At 45.6% G+C, this 13,800-nt stretch overlaps 1 protein-coding gene across 1 annotated transcript in view; it reads left to right on the plus strand.

Moving 5' to 3' along the window:
- SGSM1 (small G protein signaling modulator 1) overlaps nt 1-13,800 on the plus strand; it is a 127,155-nt gene that overhangs the window by 27,329 nt on the left and 86,026 nt on the right. The window contains exons 2-3 of the mRNA XM_011956722.1: nt 9,782-9,857; nt 11,975-12,137. Of these exons, the coding sequence (XP_011812112.1) occupies nt 9,794-9,857; nt 11,975-12,137 (227 nt within the window). The 5' untranslated portion in view covers nt 9,782-9,793. The remainder of the gene's footprint in view (nt 1-9,781; nt 9,858-11,974; nt 12,138-13,800) is intronic.

Raw genomic sequence — 13,800 nt, forward strand, 5'->3', positions numbered from 1 at the left:
ATTAGGCCGTCTGGGCTGTGACTCAGGATAGAGGAGCAGTTTCCTTGGCTGGAGCTGCGAAGTAGACCGGCCTGCTGGAGCCAATCCAGCCCTCCACTGGTTTTGTGAATAGTTTTATTGGGACACAGCCATGCCCATTATGTATTATCTATGGCTGCTTTCATGCTACAAGGGTAGAGTTTAATAGTTGACATAGAGATCATATTAACCACAGAGCGGAAATTATTTGCTCTGTAGACCTTTACAGAAAAACTTTGCTGGGCATATGGAATGGGCAACTTGAATGCCATAAACTGATTTTCTCACAGCTCTGTAGATGGAAATTCAAGATCAAGGTGTCTGCAGGACTGGTTCCTCCTGAGCTCCGTGAGGGAAGGATCTGATCCAAGCCTCCCTCCTTGGCTCCTAGGTGGCCATCGTCTCCCTGATCTTCACATGATCTTCCCTTTGTATCTACATCAAATTTCCTTTTTTTTTTTTGAGATGGAGTTTCACTCTTGTTGCCCAGGCTGGTCCTCTGTTTTGGAGTCTAAAGTCTTGGATGTCAGGCCTGGCCCTGGATCTTCCTGGTTATGCTGATTTAGAGGAATGTCCCCTGCCCTCTTGAGTCTCAGTTGCCTCCTCTGCCAGCGGGGGTTGTATTCACCTGATGTTGTGAGGCAAGGTAGGCAGGAGAGAGCTTTGCAAACTGCGACTCACTCAAGATATACTAGTTGTTCCCTGCGTTCAACCTGCCTATCGCCTCCTCCCCCACCTTTCCTCCTAGGCAAAGCTCTTTTCATACCTGCTCCATACTGCCAATAGTGGCAGTGTTTCCCCTGCAAAGTTAATTTTACTGTTTCTTCTTAACTTGATTTTTACCTGCATAAACATGCCTGATGCAGGGAGGTGGGATGCACAGACCAGATGTAACTTGTTCCAGGGCAGCAGGGGTGTCTCTATTATCATTATTCAAATGCTACTGAGTGTTGAGCACACACCGTGTATCAAGCCCTCTGCTAAACGCTTTACCCGCATCGCCTCGTCTAAACTCCCCATTCATTCAACAGATAGATACTGAGTGCCTGCTCTGTGCCAGGTACTCTGCTGGGTCTTGGGAGTAGAGCATCACCAGATGGCAGAGATGAATTCCCGACCTCATAGAGTGTAGAGGCCACTAAAGCAGAGAGTTAGGGAATAAGGTAAATCAGCAAAATCATGTAGCGTGGTGGACACGTGAAGGACTATGGAGAGAGAAAAGGTAGAAAAAGGGGTATGTTGGGTATCAAGTGGGGTGCAGGTGGGGGAGTTGCAGTTCTAAATAGGATGATCAGGGAAGGTGACATTTGAAGAAAGAGTTGAGATTGCTGGAGAAAGAGCATTCCAGTCAGAGGGAACAGGAATTGCAAAGGGCATGAGATGGGCTCTGCCTGTGGAGGTGGGCAAGCAGCAAGGAAGCCTGTGTGTGTAGAGCAGGTGTTGGGATAGGGGAAAGGGACTTGGGAGGTCAGCAGAGGGGCCTCCTTGTGTGAGGTGGTGAGGACCTGAGTTGTCACTCTGGGTGAGATGGGAGTCACAGGAGAGTTCTGGGTAGAAAACTGAAAAATATTCGTTTATTTATACTATGTGAATACATACCATATGCACATTTTAAAATGGTAAAATATACATAATATAAAATTTGCCTTCTTAACCATGTTTAAGTGTATGTGCCAACCTCCAGATCTCTTTTCAAAAGATAAACTCTATGCCCATTAAATAATACCTCCCCATTTCTCCTCTCCCCAGCCCCTGGCAACTGTCATTCTCCTTTCTTTCTCTTTAAATTTGACTAAGTACCTCTTATAAGTGAAATCCTGCGGCATTTGTTCTTTTGCATCTAGATTATTTCACTTAGCACAGTGTCCTCAAGGTTCATTAATATTTTGGCATGTGTCAGAATTTCCTTCCTTTTTAAGGCCGGATAGTATTCCATCGTGTGTGTAGACCACATTTTGTCTACCATTCAGCCATCGATGGACACTTGGGTTGCTTCCAGCTTTTGGCTACTGTGAATAATACTGCTGTGAACATGGATATACAAATATGACTTTGAGACTTTGCCTTCAGTTCTTTTGGGTGTATGCCCATAAGTGGAATGACTGGATCATATGCTAATCGTATGGTTAATCTTTTGAAGAACCACCATCCTGTCTACCATAGCAGCTGCACCATTTCACCTGATCATTGCACAAGGGCTCCAGTTTCTCCACATCCCCACCAACACTTACTTTCTGTTTTTTCATAGCAGCCATCCTAATAGGTGTGAGTGGTTTTGATTTGCATTTCCCTAATGATTAATGACATTGAGCATCTTTCCATGTACTTGTTCGCTATTTGCGTATCTTCTTCAGAGAAATGCCTATTCAGGTCCTTTGTCCATTTTTGAATTCGGTTGTTCGTTGTTGTTGAGTAGCAGTTCTTCATATATACTGGACATTAACCCTTTATCACATATATGATTTGCAAATACTTTCTTCTATTTCATGGGTTGCCCTTTTCACTGTTGTGTCCTTTGATCCACAAAAGGTTTTAACTTTGCTGTCCAGTTTATCTATTTTTAGTTTTGTTGCTCATGCATTTGGTGTCATATCCAAGAAATCATTGTCAAATCCAATGTCATGAAGCTTTTCCCCTGTTCTTGTAGGATTTTTATAGTTTTAGCTTGTATTGAAGTCTTTGGTCCATTTTACTTTAATTTCTGTATGTGGTATAAGGTGAGGGTCCAATTTTATTCTTTTGTATGTAGCTATCCAGTTTTCCCAACACTTATTTGTTGAAAAGACTATCCTTTTGTTACCAAAACACCAGGGGTTTGGTCTAGGTCCTGCTGCTCTTTGCACAGAAAGTCAATCGCTGAGATGACAAGTATTGCCAAGGAAGAAGGCTTTAATCAGGTGCTGCAGCTGAAGAGATGGGAGCTCAGCCTCAGATCCATCTCCCTGACTGACTAAAACTAGGTGTTTATATAGCCAGGAAGAAATGCCACAATGTGTAAGAAAACAAGAAGTAGGGAGTGACAAGGAAGCAATCATGGTGAATGAGGGGGTCCCCCACCATCTGTGATCTGGTGAGTTTCAGTTCTTTGATACTTTTTTTGAGAGGCCTGAAGGACCTTTTCTGAGGAAGGAACTCAGATAAATACAAGTTTCAAGCTTTTTAAGACCACAAGGGTCAATTTCTATGCTTATCAAAAAGAAGAGTTTATGGGACAATTGGGTCGGTTTCACTTTCTTCTTTGAATGGGCATGGCACCCTTGACAAAAATAATTTGATTATATATGTGAGGTTTTAGTTCTGGGCTCTCTATTCCATTTGTCTAAATGTGTGTGTGTGTTTTTTAATGCCAGTACCATACTGTTTTGATTTCTGTAGTTTTGTTAAAAGTTTTTAAATCAGGAAGTGTGAGATCTTGAACTTCATTCTTGCTGAAGATTTTTCGAGATTATTTTTCAAAACTGTTTGGTAGTCAGGGTTCCATGAGACATTCCTTGATATTAATTTTAGGATAGATATTTATGTTTCTGCAAAAAAGAAAAGCACCATTGGGATTTTGATATAAATTTTATTAAATCTGCCTTTTACTTTGGTAATATCATTTTAGCAATATTAAGTCTCGTAAACCATAAACAGAGGATGCCTTTCCATTTATTTGTCTTGTTTTTATTTTGAGATAGAGTCTTATTCATTTGCCCAAGCTGGAGTGCAGTGGTGTGATCATGGCTCACTGCAACGTCAGCCTCCTGGGCTCAAGTTATCCTGCCACCTCAGTCTCTCAAGTAGCTGGATTGCAGGCACATGCCACCATGCCTGGCTAGTTTTTGTATTTTTGTATTTTTTTGTAGAAGCGAGGTTTCACTATGTTGCCCAGGCTGGTTTCAAACTCCTGGGCCCAAGTGATCCTTTTGCCTCAGTCTCCCAAATTGCTGGGACTATAGGCATGAGCCACTGCACAGTGCCTGACCATATTCTTTTAATATGCTGTTGAATTCTGTTTTTAGTATTTTGTTGAGGATTCTTGCATACATATTTATCATAGATATTGGTCTGTAGTTTTTTTGCGACTGGCTTTGGTTTCAAGGTAATCCTGACCTTATAAAATGAGTTTGGAAGTGTTCCTGCCTCATTAATATTTTTGGAAGAATTTGAGAATTAGTTTAATTCTTTCAATGTTTGGTAGAATTCAGCAGTGAAGCCATGTGGTCCTGAGCTTTTCATTATTGGAAGGTTTTAGCTTACTGACAGCATCTCCCTGCTATGATAGGTCTGTTAAGATTTTCTATTTCTTCATGATTTAGTTTGTATATTGTGTATTCTAAGAATTTATTCATCTTATCTAAGTTATCCAATTTGTTGACACACATTTAGTATTCTCTTATAATGCTTTTTTCTACGGCATCAGTTGTAATGTCCTCATTTTCATTTCTGATTTTAATTTTGAGAATTCTTTTTTGTTCTTAGTCAATCCAGTTAGCGGTTTGTCAGTTTTGTTGGATCTTTTGGACAAACCATCTCTTGACTTTGTTAGTTTTCTCTGTTGTTAAATTCTCTTTCATTTATGGCTGCCCTAATCTTTATTTTTAAATTTTTAATTTTTATGTATATATTTTGAGATGGAGTCTCACTCTGTCACCAAGGCTAAAGTGCAATGGTACGATCTCAGCTCACTGCAACCTCCACCTCCCGGGTTCAAGTGATTGTCCCACCTCAGTCTCCCAAGTAGCTGGAATTACAGACATCCACCATCGTGCCTGGCTAATTTTTGTATTTTAGTAGAGACGGGGTTTCACCATGTTGACCAGGCTGGTCTTGAACTGCTGACCTCAGGTGATCCGCCCACATCAGCCTCCCAAAGTGCTGGGATTACAGGTGTGAGCCACCATGCCCAGCCTAATCTTTATTATTTCCTTCTTTCTGCTAGCTTTGGATTTAGTTTGTTCTTCTTTTTCTTGTTCCTTAAGGTGTGCAGGTAACTTGTTTCTTTGAGATCTTTTTTATTTTAATGTAAGCATTTCCAGCTGTAAGTTCCTTCTTAGCACTGCTTTTATAGCAGCCCATAGGTTTGGACATGTTGTGTTTTTGTGTTTATCTCAATATATTTTCTAATTTCCCTTGAGATTTCTTCTTTGACCCATTTGTTACTTAAGAGTACGTTATTTATGACTCTTATTTGTGGATTTCGTAGTTTTCCTTCTGCTGTTGATTTCTTGTTTCGTTCCATTGTTAATGAGAAAGATGCTTTGTATAATTTAATTTTTAGAAAAAAATTTATGAAAGATATTCTCTCTCCTGGAGAGTGTCCCATGTGCACTTGAGAAAAGTGTGCGTCCTGCCATCGTTGGGTGGAGTGTTCTGTACATGTCTGTTAAGTCCAATTGTTGGTTTATAGTGTTGCTCAAGGCCTTTGTTTCCTTATTGATATTCTGTCTGGTTGTTCTATTGGCTTACCTTTTAACGAGATCCTTCTGGCTGCATTAAAGTAAGCTTCTTAGAAGTGGTTGCAGGGAGACTGGTAAGAGTCTGCAGCATTGATTCAGCGGAGAGGTGATGGTGACTTGGACTGGGAAGTGGTGGTGGAGGGGCTGAGAAGCAGTTGGAATCTGAAGACATTTTGAAGGTATAGCCAACATATTTGACTGAATTTTTAGAAGTTGGTGCTTTATTTTTTTATTTTTTATTTTTATTTTATTTATTTATTTATTTTTCCTGAGATGGGGTCTTGCTCTGTCGCCAGGCTGGAGTGCAGTGGCGTGATCTCGGCTCACTGCACCTTCTGCCTCCTGAGTACTGTTATCCTAAGGGGGTAAAGGAATTTGTCCAAGTTGTGATAAGTGGCTCATCCAAGATTTGAACCCAGGTCTGTCTGTCCCCAAATTCTCAGTTCTTAATTAACCATGTGCATTCGTGAAAGTGCACCTGACCCAGCTGCCTGGAATTCCCACCCCCAGTGCCTCCCTGGAAGTCCTCTACCATCTATGACTGAGCCTGAACTCACTCCCTCTGCTGCTATATTCCCAAATGTCATCAGGGATTGGGTGCTTGGCAACTGCCTTCTGGCAGTTTCTCAGCATCAACATGTCCTGCCGTAGAGGAGCAAAGGAAAGAAGGAGGCAGATTCCTGCAGAGAGGAGAGAGGTGTGCAAATGCCCTGAGACCACGTGGGCTTCATGACATGTTGCAGAAGGAGCTCAGCCCCTGGAGTCAGACAAACCTGGGTTCAAACGCCAAATCCAGTCCTCATCTGCTGTGTGACCCCAAACAGATTACGCCACCTCTCTGGGCCTCTGTTTCCTCCCCTGACAAATAGAGATGATAATGTTACTGCTCTATTACCCCCAATTATGTTTACAAGAAATTTTTTTTTTTTTTTTTTTTTTTTTGAGATGGAGTCTGGCTCTGTCTCCCAGGCTGGAGTACAGTGGCCGGATCTCAGCTCACTGCAAGCTGCGCCTCCCGGGTTTACGCCTTTCTCCTGCCTCAGCCTCCCGAGTAGCTGGGACTACAGGCGCCCACCACCTCGCCTGGCTAGCTTTTTGTATTTTTAGTAGAGACGGGGTTTCACCGTGTTAGCCAGGATGGTCTCGATCTCCTGACCTCGTGATCCGCCCGTCTTGGCTTCCCAAAGTGCTGGGATTACAGGCTTGAGCCACCGCGCCCGGCCACAAGAAAATATTTTTTTTTTCAAATGAAATACTCTACCAAAGCCTGAGGTCAGTCATGATTCTTTGAGCCATTCATTTGCAAAGAGAACTTTATTGAGCACATACCATGTGCTGGAACTCGAGGTAGTTGTTGGCACCATAGCCATAAAGCAAGGAAACACAGAGTGCTTGCCCTCATGGGGATCAGAGCCTGGTAGGGAAAATAAGTGCTGACCAAAGTTACAGTCTGATAGGTGTTTCTTTTCTTTTTTTTTTTTCAAGACGGAGTCTCGCCCTGTCACCTAGGCTGGAGTGCAGTGGCGCGATCTTGGCTCACTGCAACCTCCGCCTCCCAGGTTCAAGCCATTCTCCTGCCTCAGCCTCCCGAGTAGCTGGGACTACAGGCCTGCCACCAAGCCCAGCTAAATTTTTTTTGTATTTTTAGTAGAGATGGGGTTTCACCGTATTAGCCAGGATGGTCTCGATCTCCTGACCTCGTGATCCACCCGCCTCTGCCTCCCGAAGTGCTGGGATTACAAGTGTGAGCCACCGCGCCCAGCCTGATGGGTGTTTCAAAAGCAGCTTCTCTAGTAACCCAAGCAGGGGAATTTGATGTCCTGAACCATGGCATTCCAGCCAGGTCCAAAATAATGGTGGTGGGAGGCCAGGTAAGGTTTCAGGTGGAGCTGATGACCTGCATGCAGCCGAAATTTATTTGCAGCACACTTTGCAGACATTCATTGCGTGCCAGGCTCTATGCTCAGTACACGATGATCATTATCTTGTTCAGCCTTCCCAAGCGCCTTGAAGCTGGTGCTATTTCTATAACCTTTTAAACCAAGGAGAAAACTAAGGTTCAGAGAAGTGACATGATTTGCCTGAGGAAACACAGCTAATAGTGAGAAGAGCCAAGATACAGCAGCAGGAGCCTGTACAGGGAGAAAAAAAAAGTGGTAAGTTTGAATTTCTACTGTGCTCCTTCCTACTCTGTGACCTTGGGTGGGCCACTTTGCCTCCATGAGACTCAGTTTCCACATCTGCAAAATGAACCAACTTCATGGGCCTCCTTAGATAGTTTTCAGGGTTAGAAATGCTGCAGGTGGCCAGGCACAGTGGCTCAAGCCTGTAATCCGAGCACTTTGGGAGACTGAGGCGGGAGGATCACAAGGGCAGGACTTTGAGACCATCCTGGCTAACACGGTGAAACCCCGTCTCCACTAAAAACACACAAAAAATTAGCCAGGCGTGGTGGCGGGCATCTGTACTGCCAGCTACTCAGGAGGCTGAGGCAGGAGAATGGCGTGAACCTGGGAGGCGGAGCTTGCAGTGAGCGGAGATCGCGCCATTGCACTCCAGCCTGGGCGACAGAGCGAGACTCTGTCTCAAAAAAAAAAAGAAAAAAGAAATGCTGCAGGCAATGCCCAGCTTGGAGTTGGTGGAGTGCTGAGATCGGGAGCTGTTCACAGGGCTGGTGCTGACTTGGTTGTGTGGGGTGGGGGTGGTGAGCCAGTTCTGGGGGGACACCACCATGTGTTTCTGCAGAGAAGGTGGCAGGGATGCACTGAACTCTGTGTTCATCTCCAGGAGGTAACCAGAAGGCAGGGAGAGCGGGCAGGGAGGGCCTGGGACAGCTCTCAGATGGATGCATGGATGTGCTGGCCTGGTGGAGTCTGGATGGACCACAGGACAGTGGGAAAGGGCATGGGAACCCACTGGGTGGGGGTAACTCAGAACTTTGCTTTATTTACCCCAGCATCAGAACCCTCAGGGTGATGTAGAGCTGAAACAGGCCTTTGGGATTGTGTTTTCCAACCTCCTCAACCTCAAAGTGGGGTAACTGAGGCCCAGAGAGGAGACGGACTTCGCTTAAATCTCACAGTGACTCTGGGCAGAATTGGGCCCAGAATCCAGTGGAGCAGAAGGGTGTTCAGGCTGCCAGAGGATCAACACCACGAGCAGAGGCACAGCTGCCCTTTGGCACTGTGTCCCCGTGCCTGGCACATTAGAGGCACTCAGGTGAGAATTCTTAAGGGAGCGAGTGCTCTGGGAAGAGCACACAGCCTGGGTGTCTGTCTTGAGCTGGAACCTGTCTCTGACAGCCAGCTCTGCCTACCTGGGTAAGTGCCTTTATCTCGCTGAGCATCCGTTTCCCAAAATAAGATCAGAAACCCGTTTGGGAAGTCTCCAAGCAGGGATTTGAACTCAGGTCTACCTGATTCCAGGGCAGTTTTTTTACCCTGCACTTTCTTGATTCCTTTATATATCTTATTCTTTCATTCATACACTGATTCATTCATTCATCCATTTAGAAAATGTTGATTGAGCATCTGCCCTGTGCCAGGCACTGTTCTAGGCTGTGCAAATTCAGCAGTGAATGAGGCAGATGAAGTTTCTGCCCTTGAGGAACTTAAATTCTCAAAGAGAGAAACAGACGGCCAACAAATCAACAAATAAAATGGGAATAGTGGTAGACTGGGTGCGGCGGCTCACCCCTGTAATCCCAGCACTTTTGGAGGCCGAGGCGGGCAGATCACTTGAGGTCAGAAGTCCAAGACAACATAGTGAAACCCCTTCTCCACTAAAAATAGAAAAATTAATCAGACATGGTGGCGGGCGCCTGTAATCCCAGCTACTTGGAAGGCAGAGGCAGGAGAATGGCTTGAACCCAGGAGGCAGAGGTTGTGGTGAGCTGAGATGGCACCATTGCACTCCAACCAGGGCCACAAGAACAAAACTCTGTCTAAAAAAAAAAAGAATGGGAATAATGGTGAATGCCCTACAGGAACTAAGATAGGGGATGGGATTGGGGAAGGGTCTGCCTTAGACAGTATGGTCAGGAAAAGAGATGACATTTTACGTGAACCCTAAGAGAAGCAGCAGCCTACTATGCAAAGGACCTGAACAAATAATTGATAAAATGGGAAGCATGGAGCTCAGATAAAATGGGAAGCAGGCCTCAGACCTCCAAAAGACAAGGTGAGGAGGGGGAAGGAAAGTAGGTATCAAAACATCCCAAACAGCCCGAAAGGCCTTGTGGGGAGGAATGCAGCCCTTTTGGGGCACCTACCAGGTCACCTTGGTCACCTTGGACCTCTTCCCCTCCGGTCGCCTCTGCCTTCCAGGTGAAGCAGATCATGGAGGAGGCTGTGACACGCAAGTTTGTCCACGAAGACAGCAGCCACATCATCTCCTTCTGTGGTGAGTCTGTGGCCTGGGAAAGTGGCTTCTTTCTCTGTGGGCTGCCTCAGGGAAGTGGCATCTTTGAGCCACTGTTTTGCTTTATGACTCTGAAGTTAGTTTTGGATTCCAAAGGGGGACTCCACTAGAGAATTTGAAAATACAGAACAGTGTAGATAAATAATTAAAAGTGACTTCTGTACCCCATGAAGAGGTCAGTATGGTTAACACTGGAGGAGTTGATTGTCTTCCCCTCCCCGTGGGCACCGTTCACACTGACCATGCCTCCAGTGACACACGGTCTTGCGTCTGAGGAATGGGCTCCCTGTCCATCATTCTGCCTGTGGCTATTGCTAGATAAAGGGAGAGGGTAGATGGGGACTTTTTTAAAAAGGGAACTAAGAGCCCGTGACATAGCCTGAAGGATCATGTCCATCTGGCTCAGCAAAGCAGGCAGGCCCAGGGCAGTGTGACTCAGACATGTCTCCTTGAACCAGCTCTGCTCACAAGCTTCCAGAAATAACCCCATGGCCAGGCTCTTGCTGTACTTTAAGAATGGCTAGAGATGGGTTCTGAATGTCTCTGAGGTCAGGATAATCAGTGTGTACATAGAAGTGGGAGTCTTTCTATCTCCCTGAAAATGTCTTAATTTATTAATTGGAGTGTCTCATAATGAAGTACATGTTCGAATTCCCCTCCCGTGATCTTGGTCCTGTGGAGAGGCCTGAGCTAGGACAGCTGGCCAGCCCATTAGCTGCCGTCCAAATGGCTGGGGGCACCACCCCACGGGGCCCACAACATGCTGAGCACACACCGTGTCCCGGGAGGCCACGGACCTCAGTTCACCCCCTTTTCAGCCAGGCAGACCTGGATCCACCTCTGCCACTTTCTTGAATTGACTTTGAGCAAGATCTTTCTATTTTTTCTTTTTTTGAGACAGGATCTCATTCTGTCACCCAGGCTGGAGTGCAGTGGTGCAATCATAGCTCACTGCAGCTTCAACCTCCTAGGCTCAAACGTTCCTCCCACCTCAGCTTCCCGAGTAGCTGGGACCACAAGTATGTGCCACTACACCTGGCAAATTTTTAAATTTTCTGTAAAGACGGAGTCTTACCATGTTGTCAGGGCTGGTCTTGAATTCCTAGGTTCAAACATTCCTCTCTCCTTGGCCTCCCAAAATGAAGATCTTATTTTTATAAGTGGGATGTCTTTATGTAAACATATAGCTGTACACGCATACACACACACATAATTAGATACATGTATGTATGTGTATATATACATATATTTGTATTCCCAGCTTTTTATGTGTTCCCCAATATTTTTATTTCCAAATAAAATTGTATGCATGTCCATCTTAAGACTTGCTAGCATACTTACCAATTAACTTAGAGGAATAAAAGTGATAAAAATAGTATAATAATTCGGTAGCTCTACTCAAAAGTATTTGGGTGGGAGAAATTTGATGGCACTAAATGAAACCCGAAGAATCTCCTTGAGGTTTCTTTTGTCCATTGTTTCTTATAAGCCATTGCCAGGAAGGATTAAACAATGTCTACAAAGCCTGAATAGACAGCTCACTTACATCACCATAAGCAAATGAAAAGTACTGCATATGTAAGTTAAAAGTAAGATATCTAAGAGATCGTCTCCTGGAATATTTTAAATCTGTGGGCAGAGTAGGCAATATTTGATCATTCATTCAAAACAGACTGTTTTCTAACACAAAAAAACAAAACAACAACAAAAAAACCCAAAATGATGAGACCAAAACTTGTCAATGTTTCTCCTTGCACATAGCATAACCTTGGTCAAGCTCTGCCCCCTGAGAGCGCTGGTTTGCTCTTTAGAGCTCTTACTTCATGGGTTTAGTCAGAAGAATTAGGAAAGGTAAATCTTAACAATTATCTGACACCCAGCAGATGCCTAATAAGGAGTACTTCTTATATAATCACTTTTTCAATAAACGTTGATTGTGCACCTATACAAGTCTGAGCTCCCCATCTCTGGGCTAAGACAGAGGGTAAGAAGATTGAGAGGGCTCTCCAAGGTTCCTGTGTCTGACAGAAGCTCTGGGACATGCTGGGTGCTGGGGAGCATGGGCAGGGCAGGGCCTGCTGACTGCCATGTCCCCACAGCGGCTGTGGAGGCCTGCGTCCTGCATGGGCTTCGGCGGCGGGCAGCCGGCTTTCTACGCAGCAACAAGATCGCAGCCCTCTTTATGAAAGTGGGCAAGAGTTTCCCGCCGGCTGAGGATCTGAGCCGCAAGGTGCAAGACCTGGAGCAGCTGATTGAGAGCGCGTGAGTGCAAAGTGTGGGGCACAGGTGGGAGCAGCTCCCCAGAGAATAGTCCACCGTCCTCCCTGGGCCCCAAGAGAACCTGCACCCCCGGGCACTCTCTTCACTCCCCATCCTGCTCCTCAAACCCACCAGACTCTTTCTCACCCCAGGGTCTTTGCACGTGCCTCACCCTCCACCAGACTCACCCATCTGATCATCCGTAGCTGCTTTCTTGCCATCATTCAGACCTTCCCTTAGCTCAGAAAATTCCACCCCTCACTCCATGTTCTCTTCCATATCACCCTGTTTATTTTCCTCCCAGTTGTTGTTGATTGGCTATCTGTAGTTATTCCTGTCAGGTTTGTGTGATTGTTGTCTATCTCACTTGATGCTGAACTCCATGAGAGCAGGCAACTAGATCTGTTTTCTCTCATTATGTCTCAAGCATCTGGGCCAGTGTCTAGCACCTGGTAGATACCCAAGAAACAACTGTTGAGTGAGAGCCTACTGGGAGCCGTGGCCCGTTCTAAATGCAAGGCAGCCAAAGTTTGATCGAACCAATATGGTCTCTGCGTGGACCAGACACAAGGGCCTCATATCAATAGGCATATTGTAACACATTCAAATACACTGATTAGAAGTTAAAAAAAACCCGGCTTAGTGTGGTGGCTCACGCCTGTAATCCCAGCACTTTGGGAGGCTGAGGCAGGTGGATCACCTGAGGTCAGGAGTTTGAGACCAGCCTGGCCAACATGGTGAAACCCCGTCTCTACTAAAAATATACAAGTTAGCCAGGCATGTGGGCGCAGTGGCTCACGCCTGTAATCCCAGCACTTTGGGAGGCTGAGGCGGGTGGATCACCTGAGGTCAGGAGTTTGAGACCAGCCTGGCCAACATGGTGAAACCCCGTCTCTACTAAAAATATACAAGTTAGCCAGGCATGGTGGCAGGCGCCTATAATCCCAGCTACTCGGGAGGCTGAGGCAGGAGAATTGCTTGAACCTGGGAGACAGAGGTTGCAGTAAGCTGAGATCGTGCCATTGCACTCCAGCCTGGGCAACAGGTGAGACTCCTTTTCAAAAAAGAAGTTAAAAAAAAAAACAAAAAACCTTATATTGAAGTATATATATATATATACTTTGAAGGGGAGAGGTGGCTTCCCTCCCTCGTCTTGGTGGCTGGTGGTATGTGTTGGGGGAGGCTCATGGACAGAATGTGTGCATGTGAGCACCTTCAGCCAGAGCCACTCCCTGGGAGGTCTTGTCTGCACAGCCAAATCCCCGGTCTACACTACAGCCTGGTCAGGGATGACAAATTTGGTTTCAACTCCTGGCAACAAATTTGGTGCTAGTGGCTTCCCAGAGGAATATGCTGTGGTTCTGAAGCTGTGATTGGGTGTTCTGGGGAAAAGCACATGGATTGATTGGTCATGTCTGTCAAGGGCAAAGGCAGGGAAGACATAAGCATGTCCTATGTTTGCAGTCTCTACTGTGGGTGGTCACTCCACTTCACTGGATGAGAATGGCCCTTTCCTTGTGTTTCAGGCCCTGCCTGCCCAGGGCTGCTGGCCAGAACGGTATGATGGTCAGAGCTCAGGATTTGGCTCTGTCAACTCCCATTTGGAATGACTTCTCAGCCAACTGGTCTTTGAGTACCTTCCAGTCCATCTGCTAAGTTCCCAGGT

This window comes from Colobus angolensis, unplaced genomic scaffold (genome assembly GCF_000951035.1).
Source record: "Colobus angolensis palliatus isolate OR3802 unplaced genomic scaffold, Cang.pa_1.0 Scaffold423, whole genome shotgun sequence".
NCBI classification, from domain to species: Eukaryota; Metazoa; Chordata; class Mammalia; order Primates; family Cercopithecidae; genus Colobus; species Colobus angolensis.